General features: G+C 45.3%; 1 protein-coding gene across 4 annotated transcripts in view; it reads right to left on the bottom strand.

Annotated features, from left to right (window-relative positions):
• Window positions 1-26098, bottom strand: part of PAX7 (paired box 7) — a 100470-nt gene that overhangs the window by 39384 nt on the left and 34988 nt on the right. For all 4 annotated transcript variants that reach the window (XM_055799858.1, XM_055799857.1, XM_055799860.1 and 1 more), the window contains exon 5: window positions 11138-11337. In XM_055799858.1, the coding sequence (XP_055655833.1) occupies window positions 11138-11337 (200 nt within the window). The remainder of the gene's footprint in view (window positions 1-11137; window positions 11338-26098) is intronic.

Raw genomic sequence — 26098 nt, 5'->3', positions numbered from 1 at the left:
AATTGAACTCCAAGAATGTAAAAGCCACTCTAGTGATTTCTGACACACTTCTGACATCGCAAAGGGTGGGAAAGTTCTTTTTTTATAACCAAGAGCCAGATGCTGGCAAATCCACTCAGGATTAGAAGTTCAGAAGAAACATGTGGAGCAAGATGCTCTAGTACGGGACACGTTTCTCCAACATCCCCGCAAGCACTCAGCTCCCTTGTGGTGGTTTGTCAGTTGGCTTGGCTAACATATGATCAAAACAACTTCGAAAATATTTCTGTTGTCTTATGTTACACCACGTGAGGTTGTTGCTGTCCATACACCAACATACACGTTTGCATCTGTTGTTCAGAATTAAAGTTCACACATGCATGTATGACTCCTCCTGTCTTGCTTCTCCACATCCAGTTAATGGTGTGTAGTTCCTTTATTTTTTAGAGGGAGATAAAAGGATGCTCTGGATCCTTTTAAAGCCAGGTAGGGTTGACCAAAAAGGCCTGTGCATTGGCTGTTCTTGGGGTGTCTTGGTCTACAATGGGCACGTGAAGAAAAGAAAGCTAACTTTCAAGACAGTGGACTCCCACCAGAGAAAGTCAGTCAGTTCTTAATTATGCTACGGGCACCTTCTGTGACTTCAGGAAAGCTACTGCTTTTCTGATTTGAAGTCAGTGGAAGCATGGCTGCATTCGACAAATTTTGCTCCTTGCACAACACGGGTATCAGATCACCACCTCTAAATGGAGGATAAAAACCATTTTCCTACATTTTGGTTTATTTCAGCAATCAGCCATCTAAGATAAGAGGCTCTCTTTAACTGCCAGTAGGCACCATGCCCAGCACAGCAAGATCCCTATCTTGGCTGAAGCATCGTATCAAAACAAATAATAAACGATAATAATAGTAAATACACATACACCAATAAAATTCACAACTACATGCTTAAATGTAGCGCTTCCTAACAGAGACTGGCTGGAGAATCCAGCCACAAATACACTGAAACCTTCCACAAAGAAACTGATAGGATTTATCTTCCCGTGCAGAGGAAGGGACATTTCATGGCCCAAACAGGTTGATTCTACCCCTTATTTATCACCCACAGAAAAAAAGAAGATACATTCCAGCTAATGACGTTAGCAATTCTTTCCCTTCCCCCGCCTTAAAGGTGGCTCAGGCCTTTATGCTTATAAATCATTTTATTGGTAGTTAAAATATAGAGGCTAGAGAATCTAACTGTAATGCGAGGTGTACTTCAAAGGGAACCTGCTTTCATTTCACAACAGTTAAGGTTTTATCAGCCAGTAAAGATTCCCCCCACCAGAGGATCCTGTTACACCATGTTAAGCCTGGGGTGAAGGCTACGGCTGCTAAAACCAGACTGGTGGGAAGAAGATGAGGAAGAGGAGGAAGTTCTGAAGCTGCTGGTCTGCCTGTGGAGACATTGCTCTAGATGCTGCAGGGACTGGGTCACACGATTGTGGTTTTATGCTGGGAGAAATGTAGCCAGCACTTGGGAAAATGGCTGTGTGAAGAACCCAACAGCAGAAAAAAGGCATGTCAGAAACCTCTGCTTTTTCTTAAAAAGACGGGTTCTTCATGATTATTTCTCTGTGCATAGCAAAAAGATCCTGTGCTATGTAAATGTGCTGCTTTCCAAGGGTATGGCAGTGTAATACAGGCCACTGAAGACAACTGTTTGTACCTCCTAATGACATTTGAGGGGTTTGTCCCTGTGAATTGCCTTCCAAAGAACGTGTTAAGAAGATGGAAGATGCATTCTAGAAACTGCTCAGCTCTGCTGAGGGAAAGTGGATAGATACAGGAATTCCCTCATGGAAAATAACTCAAAAGAAGATATCCAAGCAGGTTTTCCATGTTCTAGTCATGCCTATCATCCAGGTAAGACCAGAGTCACACACCATGCCACGTGCACCTTGCTCAGTAAGCGAGTATGCTGCTACAAAGAACCTGAACACTAAGATGTTCACCGCAGAGGAGCATCACTCCATCTGGTACCTTCACCATCCCCTTCCCAGATGGGAGAGGCAGGCATGGTGAGATTTAAGAAACCTCTCCAATTCATCACTGTCTGCCTTGCAGAACCAGCTGATTTCAGAAGAGCCCATCCTCCCGGCCAGATTGGGTTTGGGGCAAAGGTTAGCACTGGTTCTTATTTAACCTGAACGCCTGCACCCAACCCTGCCAAGGGCCAGCTCAAGATGTCCCAGCCACTTGTTCTCAACCAGCAGAGCAGCAGGGAAGGGCTGCAGAGACAGCTGCCTGCCAGGATGGGGCTGGACTGAATTATCCCTGCAGCCTCTGAGATGTGGGTCAGCTCCCACAATTTGTCAGACAAGGAGAGGAAAGGAAGGTCAAAAAGAGCCTCCTGTGGGAAAGAAAGCCTGTTGTGTTCCTGCTCAGCCTAATCAGGACTCGATGTTGGAGAAAGATAGATGGGATAAATGAGCTCATAAATGGAAACAGGGATGGAAAAGCCAAGTCATGCCTTTGCTCTCCTGCAGAATGGAAGAGATGCAACATGTGTTTGCTTTCACAGGCCCAAGAGGTTGCAGAAACCAGGTGGAAAAGTGTCATGTGGCCATTTATGGCCCAAGCACACCAAAAAAATTCCACCAAAGTCAGAGGAGGTCTCTTCCCAGGTTGCACAGAGGCAACTCTGCCAGATCAGGTGCTCTCCACGTTCTCCTTTGAAACAGAGTAGATCCCTGCAGTGCCGTGCCTTGTCCACACTAGCTATAAATGCTGCAAACCCCCAGCTTCCCAGGAGGCTGATGCAGAAGGTTTGTAGAGAGGAACTCTAGCAGCAACAGTGATGAGAAACCAGGGATCATTATTGCTCCACCTGAATGCCTCCTTTCAGGTGGTGCTGAGAGGCAGCCCTCCCAGACTGGAAAGGGTTGAGGCGTTACAGTGAGATGGGATCCTGTAAGTCTGCACAACAGCTGAGTGATGATTACACTTCCTCTGCCAGGTGCTCAGGAGTGCAAACAACACCCATCAGAGACATATAGGCATCGTTGAGGCTACTAAGGTAATTCTTTCCAGAACAAGAGAAAAAGCCCAGGAGAGTGCGCGGATTTTTATCTGCCTGTGCAGGGATACGGCTGTACCTAGTGACACTGCCTACAAACGCTGAGCCCCTGTCACTTGTGGGTGATATGGTTAAGATAAATATTAAACAAGGTTAGTGGAGCAGAACAAATGACTTTTCACAAATGAGATTATCCAATGAATTTAGCCTATATTTCCCCTGGCATATCCCAGCTCCTGAAGGTGTTAGCTACTTATAACAATCTATTGAAGAATTTCAACAGTTTGTGGTATGTGGATTTTTTTTTTTTTTTTGCAAAGCACTTTTTTTTTAAACCATTGTTAGCAGTGAAATATTTGTAACATTGATTACTTTTGCCACATTCTTTATCTTTGAATTAATCATGTCACAAACACTTCCTCAAGCAGAAGGCCATCTCTACCTTTAAATGATCATCACAGCATGAACACTTTGTAACTACTAATAAATTTCAGACTCTAGACAGGAAAGCAGGCAGACAGACCTGTCCACTTTCTGACTGAGACAGACTAAGCCCAGGTTTGCACTCGTGGCTTCACAGCTCCAAGCCCAACCCTGTTCAGTAATGCAGCTTTACCACTTACTGTAATATAAGTTAATAATATTTACAAATCTTAAAAAAAATATTATTGTTGATTGAAATAGCTATTGGATACTGAGTGATTGTTTGCAAAGGTTACGTTTTCCACCTCTACATTTTGCAAACTGTGCTTCTCGGTGATTATTCCAGCTGTCAGAGGAAATTCTATTAAAATAAAATTTGAAATAAAACACCTGTTTTACTTACCTGTTTATCTCTTTATAAACCCTATGTCTGAGGATGAATGGGACTTGTGGAAACTGAAAGACATTAGGATGAGTTCACTGCTGTCAGAAAGCAGCTGCAAGGTAGTGTATTTTATGAAGTGCTTTCTCTCCACTTGAACACTTGCTTCTTAGATGGCCAAGTCTTTATGGTGTTAAGAGTTGCATTTAAACATTTTGAAACAGGCTTTGATGTTCACACCTCACAGAGGTCAATGAGATGTTGGAGAGTAGATTTCCCGCTGCTGTTGTTTGGCTAGAGATAGGCTGGGCTTTAGCAGCAAATCAGCAGCACATCAATTCCTGCTATCAAGATTTTCTTTGCAAGAGAAAAAGCTATGAGCTTTTAAAAACGGCTTAAGCACTACAGGGAAGTGGCTCAAAGATTAAAACACCCTGGCAAAGCCTCCTCCTGATTATTATAAACATTTTCCATTGTTGACCAAACAGAATCTATTTAACCGGTGTCCCAGTAAACAGCAAGCCTCCTTAGCTAGGGAGATTGAGAACAGAGGAGAGCCACGCACGCTGGCTGCTCAAAGCAACGGCACACTTGCTCACTTTACTGGGCACACACTGAGTGGTAGCTCTACTAGAATGAGAGGTTCAGCACAAGGCATACGAGCCAAGTGTATGAGAAATATTTTGGTCCTTGCCCTCACTGGACTGGAAATTTTCTGATAAAGATTATTCTCGCTAAACCTCTGGGAGGCCCTATTTGTTTTTAACACAATGGAACAGACACTCCGCTGCTATAAATCAGTGCAACTTCACTGACTTCCATTTAGACCAGCTAAGTGTGCAGTGTTAGACACAACTGCTTCATCCAGGGAACTGGGATCTTGTTCATTGCTTTGGCCTCTGGGCCCTCTGTCCTTTGTAAGGAAATCAAATCATTACCACATTGTGTAGGGGATCCCTTTTTCAGCTTGTGACCATGAGGCTGGCAGCTCTGCTCCTTGGTCCAAAGCGGACCAACAAAAGCAGAATAGGACAAACAATCGAAAAAAGTCAGATCCAGGTTTTGCATCTCAATGCAAAAATCCACAATTTTATCTAAAAAAGCATGTTTTACTGAACTGAATGGATTCCTCCACCTGCAGAAGCCAGCCAGTTCAAACGAGCACTTTCTGTCAAAATTCCCCCATTTGTTTCATACAGATTCCCTGCCCCACACGTACAAAACAAGCTAGTCTTGCCAAATTATGCTGCAAGTCCTGAAGTTTATATTCATTCCTGTTGATTTCAACCAATGCTTTGCCAGAAGGACTACAGGATTAGGCTTATCATTTTCATCTTCAGTAAAGTATAATATACTTATAACGAAATAGCGCTGACTCTCTCCAGCAAGATGCCCTCAGGCTTACATAGCTGGGACTATGTCCTCTGTCACTGGGACATTTTTATTTCCAAGGGGGCTGGTTACTGTAATTCTACTACAAATACCAAAAGTGCTGATGTTTTTCTGAGCAAACCCTTAGATACGGACATAGGATGTGCTTGCAATTTTAAGAGATCATCTCCGGCTTTTCCAAAGTTCAGGTGGAAAAAGACTTGCCACTGCAGTTTGGATACCTGGTAATTTACTTTACGGTTCAGTTCTGTTCATTTTTTATGTGACTAGTAGGTGGACTGAGGACTTACTTGGAGCATGTTAGCTGAGGCAAGTATGCAATGGGTTACTCTTTTCCTTAATCCAATTGCATTTCTCTTTCTAATTCAGGCTGGAGAGATGTGAAAGAACAGCAGCGATTCGATTCGTGAGACCTCAAGCACTGATTTGCTAAGCAAACAGAAAGCAACGTTACAAGCCTGCAGCCAACCTCTCTCTCTCATCAGCCACATCCTTCTGCAGCAAGATCTCCATGAGACATGAGGGGGAAGTGCCTGGACCCTCCTCATCATCTCAGCTGCATTCAGCCCTCGCTGGCTTTACCCTGGGGAGCCGCTTCTTTAAAGCTGGCTGGAACAGCGCGCTACCCTTGTCCCGACCTCTCCCAGGAGCTGGATGCTGCTTGGCATCACACCACCAGTCCCTCGACGTGCCTGGGCACACGCACCGGCAGCACCACCACAGTTCTCACGGACCGGCTGCCGCAGTGCCAGGGGCTGTTCTCACTGTGGGCCCTCTATCTGGACACTGCGGTGTGCGAGAGCACGGGCTGGCCCTGTGCCTTGGAAAACGAGCGTGCCAAGCCAACCTCTGCCAACGAGAGCCCCAACTGCTGGCTCCTCTGCTCTGCCTCTCGGTGACCCAGCTGCTGCCAAAAACACAGGGCAGCTGTTGTGTCATAACCTCATCACAGCCCTCTTCACGAGAAATGTAAACTAGTCGGACCCTCAGGAAGAAAGAAAACATTCTCAGCTGACCTTAAAGGCAGGGGGGTTGCCTCAGAAGAGCCAGTTTGGACACATCTGAAAGAGTTTGGGAAGCAAAACACCAGGCAAACAGCATTAGGCTCCAGCAGTTTTGCATGACTCTGGTTAATGCGTAGAGCCAAGGGAAGACCTGCTTGCCACCGTATCGTCCCTTCGCATAACACCTTCATCTTCAAAAAGCACCATCCCAAGGAACAGGGCAGACAGCTGGTGAAGGGGCACTGCAGTCTCCACTAGCACACCACAGAGATGTTTGAGAAGTTCCTGAAAAATCCATGTATTTTCTAGAAGCTAGATTGCAGAGTACTGCTGGGTAAACGGTGGTTTTCAGCTTCTTTGCACTGAGAACAGAACTGCTTTGTGAAAATTTTCAAGCAAAATTGAATGGAATTTCTTTTCTGGTGCTCCACTTGGCATGTCCGAGCCACTGCAGCACGATCTAGAATATGGCTGTTTGTTTACTACAGTTTGAAACTGTCATAAAATACAGATTATGTGAGTAGCCTAGAAATGCACCAAGATTTCAGAGACAGAATTGCTCTGAGCCTTTTTATTAAATGAAACATCCATTTTCTCCCAGGCAGAAATCACAATGGTATCCATCATAAAAATGATCAATAAAGCACTGGGTTGCGACTCCTGCTGTCTAGTTTAATTTTGTTATTGAAATAACGGTTTCTCAGTGCACAGAATTTCCTGGGGATTAATAACAGACATCAGCATCACAACGCACCCACCCCTTCACGCTTATTTATTTCCAGAAAGCACCCACTGCCCAGACCATAGGAACCAGGATTAATGTACTTGCTAGCAGTATGCGTGCTTGTACCCAGCTGCCTGTGGTATGACCATCTGAATCATCCGCAGGTGATGATGAGAAGCAAAAGCTGCCATCTATTTTTTGGGAACAATCTTGGTAGATTTCTGGGAATGTTTTTTAAGATAATGCTTAGGAGCCTGCCACATCTGCCTCATTATAGCACCAGAAAAACCAGAGATGGGCTGCTTGCGTTGGAACCTACACACCGCAGTCTATTCGTGAAAAATATTTCCAGTGCACAAATTCCTAAGTGACTTGAGATTGCAGTGCTGACCTGAGGACAATTTGGGCATACGCACTGCTTTGTTTTACCTTATATTTCTGCTGGTATTGTTCAAGACAAAAATGGAAATAAGAACCGAGGTTTGTTGCTAACTAGCCTTAAATATGCAATACATTTGTGCAAACAGATCCACTAATGGGATTGTCCAGCAAAAGGATTAGTTTCAACTCCCTAGACCCATGACTGATGTACCTGGTGTCTCTTGATATTAACATTGCTTTGAGAAGTCCCTTCTACACCTAGACAAGAATTTCTGGCAAAACTGTTTTCTTATTGAAAAACACTGTACTGACAAAGCTAAACTGTTCATGGGAAAAGGGTTGCTCTGAAAACTGTCCCTTCTCTAGAAATGCCAGGGTGAAAAGTTTCAAAATTATCACGGAATCCCATTTAGTGGGTTTTTTCCATATAAAAACTTTGACATCATCAGCTAGATAATTGCAAAAACTGGTGTATAAACCAAAAATATATTCAGGATTAAAATCAAAGCTTCCATTAAATTAGCTAAGTGAACTGCTTAGCTGTTAGACTTAATTTTTAAATCCATGAACACTTGGCATTCAACAGCTTGTTTTCTGGAAGGCTGGAAATGGGAACTTGCAGATGGGCAAGAATTTGTTCAGCACTGGACGATTAGTGTGGACATATGAGTCAAGACATTGCCTTGCACAAAAACAAGTCAGTGGGAATTTCCACTGGTGGCCTCACTGGGCATGGATTTGGCACTGTAATCCTGATCCTTCCGGAAATCCATGGCTGTCTTGTCCCTGGCTATGCTCAATTTGGGATTAACCTTTTAATGGCTCATACTTTGGGGCGTGTTGAAGTCTGAAAGCTGGAATCCTGCTTCTCAACCACGCAAACACCACAGTAACCTTGCTAAAATATTGCTCACCCTCCCGTGATCTTCCTAGCAGATGAGAAACCAGAGCCTGGAACTGCTCCCCACCACCACCCCCTCCTGTTGTTCAGCTTGTGAATTTTATTAGCTGTCAACATGTCAAACTTCCACTTAGCTGGACAGCTGCATGACCAGCCAGACTCTGAGGCCTGACAATAAAGTTTAACAGAGCTATCAGCTTTTCACGTGGAAGAAATTATGGTATGTGAATACTCAGGTATCAGAATGAATGGGACTTAGGTAAGTTCACCTTTGACGTGGTAAAGCAAGGAGAGGTGAGGAGAGGAAGCAAAGAGACAGACAGGCCCATTTATTTTTGTTCAGTGCTTGTACAGTGATTGTCAAAATGGGATTCTAGAGCAGGAATGTTGTGTATGTGATACAGTAAGAAAGCCTGATAGCGACACCCAAGCCGTGATTCAGAGACTTGGGTGCGATCTGGGGATTATTCAGCTACAGCTGCACAGCAGACAAGGGGCACCGAGATCCAGAAGACAGATGAAGCAATGACCAGACATCGAGGAGCAGTGAAGGTGGCTCTCAAATCTCTTTTGTGACTATGGGTCACAAAGTACTTTTCATATGTCTGCCTCCCATTTTACATGTTAACATGATAAGCTTTTGGGGACAAGATAAACAGGTAGTTGTTGGCATGGACCTTAACACCCAGAATCCCTAATCTCAGCTGTCCTTATTGTTATTACAGCCACCTTCAATCCAAAGCACGTCTCCTGGCCTTAACAACTCTGTTGAAACAGGAGTAAGACTAAAAGGTGGTAGAAGATTCCCTGCTGGATGGGTGCATGTGTGGATGTGTGTGTGTGTGGTGCTTTTCTTTTTTTCCACAAGAACTTGATTGACTAATGTTTGTAGATCCTGAGAGCCAGTAAAAGATCTGCTCTGATATCCAGAAAATTTTACAAGGGGCGGCAGGCTTAAAAGTGGTGGGAAGAAGCTGACTCTGCCAGGATGTCGGAATGAGAAAGCCATCAGGAATGTGCCTCGGAGAACAGCTGCTACTAGAGCCCTGGCAGGAACCTCCATGCAAGCTGCCTGGGAGCAAGTAGGGGGATTCAGAGATCACAGCTTGAGACGAGGGAAAAGTTCTCTTTATTTATTTATTTAGCTTTCCCTTTCTCTGCTTTTACCTCCATCCCTTCTCCCAGCCTTGTCACAGTGAGGTCAGAATGCTTTGGAAAAGGGAGAACCTGCCTCTGGTTTTTGCACTCCTTGGCACTACAGGGCTTTTCCCTTCCTCCCCAGCATGCCCTCATCACAGCTCATGCAACGCAGGTTTTCTCTCACCCCATGAAAAGGTGTTGCCTAAACTCTGTTCTCCCTTAAAACTCCTTTTTTTCTTTTTCAGTCTGTTTCCCACAGAATTTTTATTCCTCCCTTAACATCTTATGTCCATCTACACAAATAAGAGCAATTAGAAACAGAGTATGCAAAACAAAAATGCAGGAACTCACTCGTTCCAACTTTTTGTAACTTAGTCACCTTAATTAGCCACTTTGCCAGGCTCCATCTACCTATGAACCTACACAGCTAGCAAATTAATACAATATTACTACTGAATGCTCTGGCATGGTCTTTAGGCTAAGGTCAAAACTAGAATCAGTTTAAAGTTTGCTAGATTTCCTTTCTGCAGTCTCCGTAGCCAAATTGTGAGGGATGATGGATTCAGGAAAATCCAGTACCTCTGAAGAGAAAGCTGGAGGGAGGTGAGGGGGCATCTGCTGCAGTGCTGTGACCGGCTTAATACTTCTTTGGGAAAGAAGGCTAAAAGGAAAAGTCCTTAACGAACGTCCCAGGTGTGTGGGGGAATATCCATTCCCAGACAGCTGGGGGAAAACAGCAAAACTTTTGGCGGTTTTGGCTTCTGAGCAAGCACATCAAGCTCATTATCCTGAGAACCACAGAACAAAAAAAAGCCTGTTTTGTTTCAGAGGAGCTGGTTAATTGACTGTTTCCCTGTCATAAGCCTGGAGTGCTCTTTCCCTCCTCTCTCAGTGCCTGCAATTCAACTCTCGGCTGCGTGCACAGAGATCCCGTGCTTAGCCTGAAACTTAATCGCGCTGGCCACACGGAGGACGGACTGCTGGGGTCTCCATTTCACTTCTTTAACGCAGCGCAATCCCCAATCCCTCCCCCTTTCCTTCCCTTTCCCCAAGGGACTCTATTATACCCCCCGATCTGTTCACACTCCTTATCCCTCTGCGTGTTTGCACACACTGCTGACCCAGCCTTTATCTGGAAGACATAAGGGTTTCTGTGTGGAGTTCCCACAAGGGCTATTAATCGTGTAGATGTCAGAGTCCCCTGGCTCCAAACCCTCCCTTCCTGCTCCTCCCCTCTTCTTCCCTCCCCCCGCCCTTTTTGTGCTCTCTGGAGATCGAGGAAAAAAAAGTTTTATGAAAATTCACACACAGAACTTGCAAACTTTGCAAAATATGATCTGCTCCCTTGGGCAAGGTTGGTCAATGGTGTGATTTCTCCTAAAACACCAAATACAAACATACACACACACTGCTTCCTCCTAGGCAAATGGAGGAATTTCCTCCAACAGAAAACAGAGCTAAATGCCTTGCCAAGTTAGGGAACATTTGGCTCCTGGTCCCAACCTGGATGGAAACCCTCCAGGTGGTACCTCTGCAACAGGCCAAATCCAGATGGCATATCTGCAAATCCATGGGAACCTGCAGAACTGCATTTCAGTCTCCGATCCTTGTGGATGCAGCTCTAGAGAAAAGAAGTGTGTCCACACTACTGCTTTTCAACACCCTCAGCCCCAGCACTACCATCTCCTTCCCCAAGGTAAACAAGAAGCTGTGCCACCAGGCTGACTTGCCATGCACTGGCTCTAGTCCTTACCTGCACTCGGGCCTCGGTAAGCTTGGTTCTCTGAGCTAGCTCCTCTCGTGTGTAGATATCTGGGTAGTGGGTTCTCTCAAAGGCTTTCTCCAGCTCCTCCAGCTGCTCAGCGGTGAAAGTGGTTCGACTGCGGCGTTGCTTGCGCTTCAAAGGCAGGTCTGGTTCAGATTCAACATCAGAGCCTTCGTCCAGCCTGTTACCTGGGGTGGGAAAGAAATGGGAGATGAGGCTTGTATGGTTAAAAGCCATACAGAGAAAGGCTGTTGGAAGAGTTAAGCAGCCCAGCAAAGTAATCTCAGTTCTACCATGATGGTGTCCGTGAAAACAAACACTCTGTGTATGATACATCTACCAGTTTTATGATGTTTCTGTAGTTTCCTGTTATTATTTTTTCCCCACATTGTAAAAAAGACAACCTATGAAAATCAGAATGGTTTGCCGGAAAGGAATGGCTCAAAGTCCCCTATTACTGAGACAGAACTTCACTTGTTGCCTTCAGTTATTTCAAGAGATTTCTATTTTTTATTTTAAATTACTGTTTCAGAGTTTACACTAAAAAATGTGGAAGCTGAAATGAGCACATTAAAATGTCAATACACAATGTGTTGGCTTGTGCAGCCTAATCCTCTTGTGTTTTGTCAAGTGTTTAAGATTTCAACCTTTTAAAACCAACTTAGAAGGAAAAAAAGAAATATTAGGAATTCGTACAGCTTGGAAAAACCTTTCCAGCCCCGCTTCACCTGTAGGTTGGGCTGCCCAGAGGATACAGTTAAGTTCCTCCTAACTTCCCAAACTTCAGCAGCAGTTTTGCACAGGGCCAGGCTCCTACAGCACTAAGACACTATGACAATCCTTTACCAATGTCTAATTGATCAGTCGCTTCTTCCACCTTCACTTGCCCTGGACCTCTGCCTTTCCCTTCACCCTGCCTTAAGCCCAGCACCACATCTATTGCCTTCTGAGGCCCTTATCAAACCCAAATGAGGACAGCTGGAATAAGTAAGTCCAGTTTTGCTCTTTTGGGTTTTTTTTTTGGTCTGGAGATAAAGGAGAAGGCACTTCATTGATATTCACCAAGCTTACAGTCAGACTCAGCAGATTTGAGAGGGGACGCAGCAAGAACGGTGTTAGCTGCGACTCTGGTGTTTGCCAGAGGCCTCTCAGGGAGCAAGGCTTGGGTTTCAAAGATGTGCGATATGCAGGTTATAGGTTCCCTGCAGTCAGATGTTGATGTATGGAGGATCTCAGCCAGGCCAAAACTTTATGTCTGCCTTTGGGACAGTGAAAAATGTGCCACTGGTTCATGGCAGCAGAGAAGGAAGAGTATGATATATGAAACCTTTCACCTAGGTGACAGATCTGGCCTCTGTCACATTTTCCTTCTCTCTCATGAAAATAGGAGACTCATTAAATGCACACTTATTTTTTTTCCCCTACCAAGCTTGACCGCTGTCTTTCAGAGTGACTGCACAGGCAGACTGAGAGCCAGAATCTCCCTGAACACTGTGCTCACAGTGAAGTATTTCTTCTTTGGGGTGGTAAACCTTTGCTAATTTAGAATTAAAGCAGGACTTACATATGCTCATCTCGATGATGAAGTCCCCTAAAGTTACTAATAATGTTTTTCAGTCCTCTCTTTTTGTTCAGCTTCTATACTATCATCATCCAAAAATCTGCCTTTTTCTTTTCAGAGCTGGGAACAGCAGCTGTGACTTCCCCAACAGCTGCTCGAGAGTGGCTGCAGTCTGAGGAGTACGAGGCAAATATCCCATCTGAGCTCACTTGTTTATACTGAGATCATCACAAAACGCCATTGCATTCAGCTTGCTACAATACAAAAATGCTTTTATGTCTTGGGGCTTCATAGGGAGGATGCGGTGTCAGAACTCAGCTAACTACAGTTGCACCAGAGTCAGAGAAACTCTGCTGCAGAGGAGTGGATGGCTTGTTTTGGGGGCAAACACATCACCTTGAGAGGTGTTCCCTTATTCTAGCTCTGGCTTAGCAATACATAGGGTCTTTACACATGCTCAACTTTTTAGGCCAAGAACCTTTTGTTTCTCACTGACATTACTGAGAAATTCACTGTTGACTTCAGAGGAACAGCATCTGTCCCACATTTTAAAGACAGTTTCACTGTACGTAGTAGAAATCTATTACTAAATTAGCTTTTTGGTTATGTCCATTTTCAGGGAAGGTCTAGAGTCTTCAGTGGTGTAAATGGAACATCTGCACTTGAAAATAACAGCCCTCCACATCTGGCTCCCAGATGATTCAGGGCAGGTAGAAGCACATCTGGACCTTGGGAGTACCATGCCATGCAAAAGCACATCTGGAAACCTGCAGCACACAGTACATTTTTTTTTAAGTTAATCACTTAAGTCACTATTATTGGTTTAATTAGTTAGTATCTTTTCTGGAAATATTTGGTATGAAAAATAGTAAGGACAGAGGTGTGTTTGGGTCCAGGATGTGAGAGGGCCAGTGTGAGAAAGGGGAAGGAAAAATACACTAAGTTAAATGTCGTTTAATTCTGGAGGTGAGTAGGTGAGTATATTTCTTTACAGTTAATACATATTTCCATACAGTTACTATGCATGCTTACTAACAACTTTCAGCTTGTGAGCTCTTTAGCACAGGAATTGTCATTGATGGTATGTTTCACACTGGTGTAACAAAGCCCCAAACTGGTTGGCAAGTACTATGGTGACAGTAATGTCAAAACAACTAAGATCTCACTTCTCCTGCCCACTTGATAGCAGTGCCATAACCATCTACCTACCGCTCACCTGCTTGGTTGGTCCAGCTGCTTACACAGCATCCAGTATCCCCCCAAGGGAAGGGAAAAAAGAAAAAGAGGAGTCTAGAAAAGGATGTGTAACATGTTTCATCACCCACACTTCACTTTGCTCATTTTTTTTCTGCAAAAGTCTGGAAGGGAAAACAGCCAAACTTTCTTCAATATATTTATGCTCCTAATTAAGGATCCCTGATTTGGCCACAAAGTTTTGGGAGACAACAACTGATTGTCATGAGCAACAATCTGTCCTACTCACAGCAGCACCAGCAACTGCACTGGCCATCATGCTGGCTACAGGGTTAAAAAGGTAGAGAGGCAAAACTTGCAATATAAACATTCCTATCTGCAAGTCTCCAAACAGCTCCTGACTGGCATTATCTCCTTTTTACAACCATGGCAGGGATGGCGGAAGTCACCCACCTACGGTTGCCCTGTGAGTCAGGAGCAAAGCTGGGAAAAGAAGCCACAGCTCCTCGTGCCAAGTCCGAGGCTCCAACAACCCAACTACAAAGATGAAACCGAGAGAGCAAGAAAATTCCCAGGGTATGTCTGGAACCAGCTGGTCTTAGTACGATGCAGCTGCTGCTGTCAGACACAGATTCATTAAACAATATAGAAAGTCTTTCAGCTGAGACAGGCTGCAGTACGAGCCTATTATCTAACACATCTATTATCAGGGGGCAGTCTCCCTTACCTGCCTAAGATGCAACTCCAGGATCTAACAGGTCTTTTTCATTCCTAACAGCTGAAATCTGCTGGACAAACCATTGCCATAACTTCCACAAAGTCTCTGTGCAATTAGAAGTTTTATGAAGCTGCAGAAGTAACTCAAGGGGACTCCCTCGCTAGGCAAATCCAGGGGGATTCATCCAAAACGTGAACACTTCATTTTCTGTGGCACATGCCTTATGAAAGAAGGATGGGCAGCAGTGCCAGCAGCATGAGCAGGGGGTGAATCCCCGTTTGCAGCCTCCAGCACAACAGGGCTATTGCCACAGAAGTAATCATTAGCATGTGCCGGTAGCATTTTACACTTACTCAGCACGTATGGCAATGAACACCCTGTAAATATGAAGGTGGAGAAATATCTAGCAGCAGCTTCTTGTGTGGCTTACCAATCGTTAGTTGTGATGAAGGATGGGAAACAGCTAGCTGTCCAATATGCAGGTCCCCTAGGGTAGCATACTGGCTAAAGACTGACAGAAAAGAACAGAATGGAGAGGTGAACAGGGGGGAAATCTCATGGCAGGACAAGTCAGAAAAAAGGAAAAAACTGACAGAAAAGCATGTGTATTACAGGACACACACACTGATCTCATTACATATATATTTATTTTTTTTAAGAGCAATTCTAGCTTTATTATTTAGTGTAACTGCTCTGTAGCTCAGAAAGAAAAAACTCCAACTGCTCAAATCTCTTTGCTTTGCAATACTCTAAGAAATAAGGAGACGTAGGCTTCACTATGGGAACAAAAGCAAGGTTGCCTGTGTGAAAATTCGTAAACTCTTCCCTCTGCTCAGGGGGAGCTATTCAAATGTACAGGCAACTTCTTGAACAGAGACACAACATGGCTCATGCAAGAGGGGAGAGACAGCCGTGTGAAGGGACTTGCTGAAGGTTTGCACGGAGTAATGTCATCCCACATCTTCAGGGAGGATGAGCTGGGAAAAACCGAATAAACCAAAACGGTTCTTTCTCCCTGTGGAAATGAGTGCAGCCAGAGCACGTGTGCAGGTGTGTGTGCAGGCTGGCATTGGAAAGGTGACAAATATAAGCCCAGGCTTGTCCTGGGACCCATTCTAGCATGAGGAAACATGTAAATTATGGCCCACAAACTACATTCCTGAATAATGCTGCTGATTCAGGTTGGGGTACAATTAGCAGGAGCTGGGCAGAGCTCTTTGGAGGGCTTTGAAAGAAACAGAAGTAGACTAGAGCTCAAGCAAAGGAACAAGAAAAACCCTCCATAATTATGGACTGGATGTGTCCTCCCTCTCCCCATTCCCTTCACTCTTCTGTTTCCCTTCCACCCCCTCTGCCTTTCTCCTCTCCACCTCCATTCACTGCTTCTGGGTGCCTCTTAGCCCTGGAGTTAAATTAATCAACAGGATTAGGCGGAATCGGCCACAACAAGACCCTCCAGGCTCAAACTGAGCCCTTGATGCTCTACAAGGACCTGCTGCCTTGTCTTGAAGCACCTTGGTGCCGTCTGGAAGGATTGGCAGACAGGACCAGACATGAAAACGCATTCATTAAAGTGGGGATCGGATTTTGTTAGAGGGTAAAGGGGAGCTGCACATTCTCTCCTTCAGTATTTCTCATCACATTTCCTCTCTCTCTTTCTCTCTTGCTTCCAGCTGCACCATCCTAAAAATTAAATGTGTATTGGAGGGGAGAGTTGAAGAAGGGGGGAAGGGAATGGTTTTGTGAATGGCTTAGCTGTAACTGCACCTTTTGTGCTCCAACTGGCTTTAGCAAACTCACCCATATGCTGCTGGAGCAACGGCGATGCTCCAGAAAACCAGATCTGGAGGTGACTGACTGAGAAGCTAATGCAGCCACAGGGGAACTTGGATTTAATGGCATGACAGAAGTAAGAAAATGTATCTTACTTTGAAGGTACCAGCAATATCTGACCACCCCCACGTTACAGCCTCACACCACCCCCTTCTTCACAATGCTCTCCAACACCAAAGCTGTCATGCTTGGTGGCCCCAACAGCCACCCCTGCATAAACATATACAAGCACATTTTTCCAGTCCTGCGTGTACCTGAACTTCAGGTACATAACATTACTTCAGGTTATTTTATGCCGGAAGACAATTAAAGAGTCTCTCCGTGGCCTTGAAAAGAACAGGCTTCACCTGCCACATGATGCTTTTGCTGCCTGACGTTCCCTTAATAAATAGAGTCACATTGCCATGAGACAGTGAGGAGGTACTCCTCTCACAGGCGAAAATATCTCGCAGTTGAGGTTACCTAGTCATGAGGGCCTGAAATAATGATATATTATAGCTGAGAACCCTTCCATGGACTTTGGCTGTAGTACCCCTGTGGAGCAGGAAGGGTGGGACCGCACACCTCACACTTCCCACTGTCCCAAAAAGATGTGGTATGAACAAGGACCACCGAGACGCAGGCATTTATTCACAGAGTATGTCTTTTGTGCTGGACTTGCAGTCAACGGCTTTAGAAGCAAGAGCTGAAGCTCTCCCTGACTTCTTAGCATCTGCCTTTCCCTCTGGCAGAAAGCAAACAAAACCCATCAAAATGCAAACAAGACTATGAAAAGCCTGAGAGAAGGGTGACACAGTGGCAGTGTCACAGGCACAGAATTGGATTGCCTTGATTTTTCTTCCCAATATGAAAACCAGAACACCCTTTTCTCTCTCTCTTGTTGGAAAACGATGAAGTCCTGAGTTCACAATGAGAGAGAGGTGCACATGTGTGCACAGAATAACCCCTGCTCACCTCCAAACCTATTCAACAGCAGGTGGGACTGCAAAGGGAGACAGGTGTTGCAAATTCATCCCTTGCCCCCCTTTCCCTTGTCCAAGCACATTCCCAGACACAAAAATCCAGTAATCGACACAGCACATACAATAAAGCTTGGGTTTCCCCCTCCCTCCCCTTTCCAACCTGTAAACTCCCCATTCTCCAGCATTTGCTCAAGCCTGCGCAGCTGTATTACAGTTTAACATAGTTTAGAGGGCTGTGGTGTGGAGCAGCAGCAGAAAACGAATCACATAATAGTTGATATGCGTTTTAATCAAGTAATTCGGCCCAAGCAGAATGATAGTGCCTGTTGGTAGGGTGCCCTTGAATACCAAACAGACTGGGTAGCAGGCCTAGGAAAATGAAAAAGTCATTTACAGCTCAGCTGGGGACTGCAGCGTTCAGCAAAGCATTAGTGTGGGGGCCTTAGAAGATAAAGGTTTGGGTATTTTCCTTTTTTGGGGGGTTGGGTGGGTTTTTTTGTTGGTTTGTTTTTTAATTCAGGCACTGAACTGGCCAGCTGTAACCAAACCACAGACTCAGCTAATGTCCATTATGGGCTTTACAACCTGGAAATAATACTCACAGTGGAGCTGATGCTTTTGAACAGGGAGGCAGAGACAGTGTGTGTCTTGTCTGTCTGGGGTGAATACAGGAAAGGAGGGAGGGAGTCAAAAAGAGAGGTGTTTCACAGCTGGATAATTCCCTCATCACATCAAATTCTCTACTGAATGAGCAAGATCATATGTGGAAGGAGAAGCTGTAGGAAGGAGGCAGAAGGGAAAGCTGGAGGTTTAATGGATGAAAAGGGAGCATACACAAAAGGTATCCAAGTATGCGCACCCCTCTGCATGTGGGTGATGGGACACACAGCCAGCAGGATGACCACAGTGAGAACCACACAACCTGTCCTGGCTTGGAACAAAGGATCCAGTGATTTCTCCATGTCTGAATTCCAAAGATTCACCCAGGAGGAGCCCCACATCCACATGCTGGGCTTCAAAAGTCAAAGGTGATGTAATGTGTTAAGTTTTACCTGGTTCTGCCTGTCCTACTTCCATGAGCACTCACCCAAAACTTATTTCCCCCCAAGCTCTGTCAGAATTTGCCTCTTAACTCATGGATTGGTTTGGGGATTTTAAGAAAGCTCTTATACAGGGGTATCTCACCTGGCACTTGGCCATGAAATACATATATGCCTCTAAACAAAAAAAATTATTAATTTCTCTTTAGTTAAAATGCTAGTTTGGGATGCACAGAGGTCCAAAATTCACCTCAATTTTCCACTATAAAAATCCCTGCATCTCCTTGAACAAGCGCCTTAGCTTTCTGGGCTCAGTTCTAGCCAGGTTCACAGGTATAACAAGTGGAGCACATTTTAGAAAGAAAAAGCTAGAGACCCTGTTTTCCTTGGAACAGTCATCCATCACCAAAAGCCTCTTGCCAATACGAGGCTTTGCACTGAGTGAAGATATACCCAACAGCTCTCTCTGCATTCCTCTCTGTATCAATGGCAGCCATTCCAAGTAACTCTGTTCAGCTTGGAATGTACCTTTGCCTTCAAGCTGGAAGCTAAACTCGATGAAGGCTTTTCCAAGCCCACAAAGAAGAAGGAACTGCATCCCTAACCAGATGCTCTTTCAATAATCCAAGCCATGCATACAGACCAAGCAAACTCCTTTGCTGACGTACACCAGTGCTGTTCTGGTAAAAGCCAAGAAGCTGTACTTATTTATCTTGGTGGAGGGATCTGGCCCCGGAGGCTCCATCTACTCTGCATGTGAAAGTAGTAAGAGACATCAGGACCCCAGCAAATCCTAACGCAAATCAGGGTCTGGCAGCATAGGTACCAGCTGCAGTGCCCCCACGCAAAGACACATGGTCACAAAAAACACAACATATTCTGTTCCTTGCGAGTAGTGAACAAAACCAAATCATCCAGAACATTTGAAGGAAGATAGGGAGGGAGGGAGGGCAAAAGAGAGTATGTCTCCAACAGCCTTTGTTAATTCCCAGCACTGGCCTGAACATAAACAGATGGAATATCCATCAACTCCAGTCGTCTTTTCTTTTCTTTCAACTTTTTTCTAGTTCTCGCCTCCCTGCCCCCTCCACCCCTAACACTCTTTCTTCTGGCTTTTGTTTGGCCTTTTAAAGAACCCCGAGGTAATGAGGCCTGCCCCAACTCCCCAGCACATCTGTGAAGTCCATAAAAGGCCCCTTTTTCACTTCAATATTCATAGCCGCGTGCTTGTGGCAGGCGCAGGATCCAGCGGAGGGCTGTATGAGAGGGACCGCAGGGGCTTGCTGGCTCCTCTACTTGAATTGAAATGATGTAGTTAGATGTAGAGAGGCATCAATAGTGCTCCCAAAACTGAGAAGCAAAGGGAGACCAGCTGAGATACAGGGGGAATAAAGAGGCAGGGAGAAGAAAAGTCTGTTCACTTTCTCTGGAGTTTTCCCTTTTTTGCTTTCTTCCTTTTTCAGCATCATCTCTCCAGTTCCCTTGAAGCAATTTCTCATAGATACAGGGAAGCTGATGGACCCACTCCAGGGTCTGAGCTGCAGACCAGAACCCAGAAGAGGTACCCAGGATGCTGGAAGCCTGCTAGTACTAAGGATGGGAGATCTGATCCTTTGATAACTGCCTTGATTTCCAAGTTAAAGCAGCAGGTCAACAGATTACCTGGCCTGCACCATATGAAGCATTGTATTGCAAGAAGGACTAGTGGGTATATGGTACCTGTGGTCAAAAAAACAACAGGTGACTGACCAAAGGGTAAAATTAAATGTTTAGCTTGGTACTCTGTGTTTTGTTGCAGCACTTTTCCTGGCAGAGGTACTCAGCGCTTGCCTGGGGCAGCAATATGGCATGGCCCCAACTCAGCCAGCAGCCTCTCCTGCCGGTGCTCAGCTTGAGCCCCTGACTCTCACTCGCTAAGTTCATGCCATGCCTTGACCAGGCTGCAGTTCCAGCTGGGGGCCAAGGAAATGCAAGGAAAGCCCAGTGATGCCCAGCTTGCTGTAATCCTACTCTTTGTGCTCCAGCCCTGCCCGTTTTCCCCCAACAGCAAGTGTACATAACATCGCAGCCGCTGTAGTAAGGGGGCGAACCTCTAGGAGCCTATTACACCAGTTTGCCTCCTCATTCTGAGCACAATACAGTGTCTAACTGCTCCCCACAAGCGTTACGACCACCCTCCAAGGTTGCCAGGAGATACAAGAACCGTAATAGAAAAGACACTGTACTATTCAAACACCTTTAGGAAAACAACACTCAGATCCACAGGAGAGAGACTCTGAACTGACCCTGTACAACAGGCACCTCTGGGCAGTTTTGCCCTTATACCTCAGTTCTCACCTTGGGAAACCTGTGTGCTTCTATCCCAGACCCAATCCCCCATACTTCATCTATCCTAGTACTTTTTACTTCATAATTTTCCCAAAGCTGACTGAGCAGAAGCACCATAGCTATGTCTCAGATGCTGGTGATACCTAAGCAAAAGTTACCTTTCCCCAGATCTGGGCTGGATTCCACTTGGTACGATGCGTTCATCAGCACATCACGTATGCACAGACATGCCATCTCAGATGTCTAGCATCCTAGTGAGGTGCACAAATCCAGGTTTCACAGTTTCTCATCTGTGACAACCTCTGCTCCCCCTGGCTTTGTCCCAGCATAGCTCGTGTACTTGAAGTACTGCCACCCCTTCTGTTCCAGCTCTGGGCCCCACACGCTCTGCCAGCACATCTCAATCTCAGCCGATAGCTGCCTGGCTATTCTTACCCTGGTGTCCCTGCACAGCTCTGTCCTTGCTCCTCCATCCCAATTTGCAACACCCTCTTTTATTTTCATCCTAAACCCCTATATAGCTCTGCCAATGGCCCTTAATCTTGTCCTGTAGTTCCTCTGCTGTTCCAGCCCTGGGCCTCCCTGGCTGGATACATCAAGTTAAAGACCTTTCAATATAAGACTCTTTCAGGAAAGATAAACAAATTTAACCTCATAAACCTTTCCCAATCCTGAAAAACCAGCCCGTGAGAATGAGGCACCAGAGACCACTTAACCACACATGAGAAACACATTCCTCCTGCTGTTTGCAAGCCCTGCTTCATTTATCTGAATGTCAGACCGACTGCCTGAAGCCAAGAGGTGTGCGAGAGTGGGCACGAGCAACCACTTCACTTCCTTCACTTTGTCCTCCACCGGGTCTGTGAAAACAGAGGGACGCAGCAGAAGTCGTTAACGCAGTTGTCCTTGGAGAACATCCAATTCTTTTTCCCCTCTTCAGCTTCCTTCACTTTCCTGTGTCCTTATGCTTTTTTATTTACATAGATACACACACAATATATACACAAACATATGTGTATATATATGCACACATCCTCTCTCACTTCACTGCTACTTCCACTTGCTTTCCTGCTCTCTCTGCTGCACTTCTGCTGGCTCCTCCATCTTTCTCCCTGTATTTATGCCCCTCCCCTGCCTACTTTTCTCCCAACACACACAAACAGTCACAGCTTTACATTAATTTCAGCCCACAGAGAAAACACCAAAGTACGTGACTGTAAAGAGCTCCAGGAGAAAGGACCCACAAGCAGAGCGTGCCCCTTGTCAAGCTGGCCAACAGCAACTCTGGCTGCCGCTGAAAATGTGTTGAGAAGCTGGACTGTGACATTCGCCTGCAATTGAACCCCTCTGCTTGTCTCTGCTGTTTGCTGCTAGCCGAGCCGGGAGAAGAAAGAGAAGAAAGAAAAGTATAGGGAGGAGAGAATGCAAGTGACAGAAAGAAGGATTGAATGAAGGAGTGAAAAGAAAGAAAGATATCCCTGCGCCGCTTGGTCCTTTATCAGCCCTGTCATCTGATGCAGGGCCCTGTTCGCATTGTCTCACCTTGGACAAAACAAAAAGGCGTTTTTGTGCAGATTCCTTTAGAGCTGCCAGAGCCCGCACCTTAGGGGGTCGCTAAGGGCTGAATGTGCAGCTGACAGCCCTACGCAGCCCGATGTGATATCAATAAACTCCGACACGTCAACTCTTCAGCACAGCTCATGTGGAAGGTACGGCTTGAATATTAAAACCCCCAGCGGCCGGGAAATAAGCTTGGGGCGGAGAGGGGGAGGAGGTGGCTCAGAGCAAGATGAGGTCGACAAGCGAGGGGGCTGCACGAGCACAAGCAAGGACAAGGCAGCCAAAAGGAGAGACACCATTACAGATCTGCTACCTGCTGTCTCTGTAACTGCTTGCTGTCTTTTTGCTTTTACTCTTGACCACCAGTAAGGACAAGAGGCGTACAGACTGATACAACAGCTTCTGCTACAGGTCCTGGGACAGGGATTCTCCTCGAGAACCAAAGCGGAGAGGAGCTCAACAGCCAAACCAGAACCTGTGCTCACCTGCTTGGTATTGCATCCTGCCCAGCAGGCATTTGCTTCAGAGCAGGCATGGTGTACACACACGTGAGCAAATATACTACCTCTTCATGCACTGCTGTTTCTTATATGATGGTGCTCAAAGGCATCCATCAATGACAGAGCCTCAGTTGTCCTGCCAGCAAAACTTCCACTCCAGAGTGACAAGCCAGGCAACAGAAGTGCCTGTTTTGCTGACTGGATCAGCAGCAATTTTTTTTATCCATTTCTGATACTATAACAAGATGCTTTCCCAGAGGAGTAGGCACAGTACCACCACAGAAGTACTGGTGGCCTTTCATGCCTGTTAGCACTGGCTACAAAATGTTCCTCTGCTGACACTTTCCATCGCTAGGTTCCAGAGTGAACATGCCCAGCTGAAATAAGAGAAGCAGCTTGCTCCAGGAGAACTGAACTATGTTAAGCTCAGAGCCAGCTAGGCTCTCTGAAGACTACATAATGTCCCTTAGTGCTGATGAAGGCAGGACACAACTGTCCCATGAGGCCACCATCAAGACAGAAGTAAGTTTCGAAGTCTCCAGCCCTATGGAGTTTTTTTCAGGAGGTAGATAGCTATATATGCATGATATTCTGTGGGGTTTATCTGCCAAGTATTTCTCAGGATACATGACTTCATTCTTTAGGTATTTTAAAATGTAACAAGGGATCTTTCAGGAGCTCAGGATGATCTCTTTCCCTCTTGGATTGTGATCCTATGAGGCAACTGTGCCCTGACAGACATGGAGCATAAGCTGAAACCTTTCACAACTCCTTCTTGCTTAGGAATTCAAGATGAGGAGCAAAGTCAAAAACATTTCCCACCATCACTAAACCAGAAGGATGTGTGCAGCAGAGCTCTGCTCTTACCAGATGGAGACACTGAATACGTGGGGAATGATGTTTCAGCCTGTCAGTCACAGATCGGAAGAGGTATTTCTGCTACCAAATCTATTTTGGTTAGAACTGTGCAGGTCTTGAGTTTTTCAGTTTAACAGTCAAATCCCCCAAATGCAGGGAGATGACAGTGTTTCAAGATAATCTTAAAGAATGTCTGTTTGACTGGACTGCTTGGTTTTGTGTTTGTTTTGTTGTTTGTTTTTTTTAAATAAAGAATCAAAATATTTTAATCTAAGGTAGTAGAAACATTTCAGCTGACCTGAAACAAAAAAACCTTGCTTCGTTTTCAAACTATTTGATCATAATTTTTTTTTCTGTTAAGGAAAGGCAAGGAATCAGCTTCATTTCAACATGAAGTTGCAATTTGAAAAGGCACTGAAAACCCCTTTTATCTTTTGATTCCCCTCCCACATGTGGCCAATGGTCCTGCGGTCTTTGCAGAGGCTTCTGGTCTTGCTTTAGTTCAGTTCTGAGCACATGCCCTTTGCCAGTCGCAGAAATCAAGACAGCCAAGAGTTGGTACCATGTTGTTTAGAGACATGATGTCTCTAACATCAAACTGTTGGTTCCCCTGTGACTACTGCTGTGCAGAAGGGAGAGCATTTGTGTGCCTGGCTCTCTGGGACCTGCACAGACACATGCAGCCTTCTGTGGTGTGAGCTAAATTCTGGCAGTCAGGCCAGCAAGGGGCAGGCATGTGAAAAATATCTCATGAGCTACATGTAGGACTGGCACTGTGAACAAAAACAAATTCTGAGCAAAATCAGCAAATAAAATAGATACTAATGACACCCACTTGGGAAAAAAAAAAAAAAAAAGTCAGAACCCCCCAAAAAAATACTTGAAAACCAAGCAGTGAAGTGTTACAAGAAGAAAATTCTCACCCTCAGCTTGAACGGACAGAGCAAGTGCACAAAGTGTCACAGGAAAAATATTTTTCCAGCTACTGGTGAGCCCACATGAGAATCACTCACCCTTCAAGGGGCCCGGTAATATGTAAGTTAGTTCCACGCCATGTACAGTTTTGAAAGCTGAGCACTGACCATGCAAAAGCCTAACCCCTTTCATCCACCCCTTCTTCCCAACCAAATTTTACAAACCAGAGAAAATTAGCTGGAATGTTTAATGAACCTTTTGATATTCATACTTCTTCAGCTGGTAAATAATTTCATTCTGCACGCTGAGGACATTGAGGGTGCAAGCACGGAGATTTTCCTCTTGGGATAGGGTAAGTTGGCTTAGCTAAATTAAGAAATTACCTCCCCCTGAAATTTGAAACACTTCAAAAATGCAGTTGTCTGAATTGTCCAGATTCTGTGTTTCAGAGTGTGAAACAGTATTAACTGTGATTTGTATTTCTGTAGTTCCTACAGCCCATAACTAGGGTTTGGTAGGGGGGTTGCACCGTACCGAAGCAAACATGGACAAGCGATGGCAGGAGGACAAGACGAGGGAACTAGATGGTGGAAATTCATTTTCACTGGTCTGAGTCAATATTGGAAATAACATTTGGATGCCCTGACTCCCAGATGGCTGCTGGTTGATCCTTTGTGAACTACAATGCCAAAATAAAAAATCATGACTTACTCTGATTCCTTGCCAGATGTGCTGCCTAACTCCTATATCAAGTCCCAAACTCCTGCTTAGGTGAAAACATACCTTTTTTGCAAGACACCGCTCTGCTGAGTATCACCTGCAGCTCTAACACATTATTCAAGTAATTGATTAGCCTGCCCTTCTTACTTCAACACTTTCCTCCATGCCTAAAGATTCCCATTTCATGCTTCAAAAAATCCCAGAAGAGAACAAGCTCTGGGGTTGCATGAATTTACTGAACAGCGCTGGAGCTGTTAGCAGCAGGGACAAGGCAGACCCCTCTACTAACCAGCAAGCAGAGCATCCAGATGCCATCTAACAAATCCAACAGGTCAGCAGAGGTTTGAAATCCAAGGCGCCCTTTGAAAACTAGAGTGTTTATTTGTTTTAATGGATGTTTTCTAAACAGCACAACAGAGAAGCCAACATCAGAACAACTTTATGCACAATGCAAAATGAACTATGCATTGGGACAGTTGGAAGAGTAAACAAGAGCCCTAGACTTGAAGCCTGAGCAAAGCACAAGCTGAAGAGCTGGATGGTGCTACTTCGATATTAATTTTAACCCCGGGTGTGCTGTAGTTTCGGTGGGGAGAAACCCCACTGGGATATTCAAGCATTGGGCTCCAACTGGCAGCAGCGGGAGCCGAGCCCTGTTCTGGGAATGGCAGGGCTGCCCCAGGTCATGTAGCCACCGTTCCACTCCCCACTGCGAGGGGCCCCAGCACTGGATATTTGCAACCGGCTTTAGCGTCACAGT

The sequence above is a fragment of the Falco peregrinus genome, chromosome 3 (genome assembly GCF_023634155.1).
Source record: "Falco peregrinus isolate bFalPer1 chromosome 3, bFalPer1.pri, whole genome shotgun sequence".
In the NCBI taxonomy this organism is placed as follows: Eukaryota; Metazoa; Chordata; class Aves; order Falconiformes; family Falconidae; genus Falco; species Falco peregrinus.
This window is presented reverse-complemented; position numbering and strand designations above follow the sequence as displayed.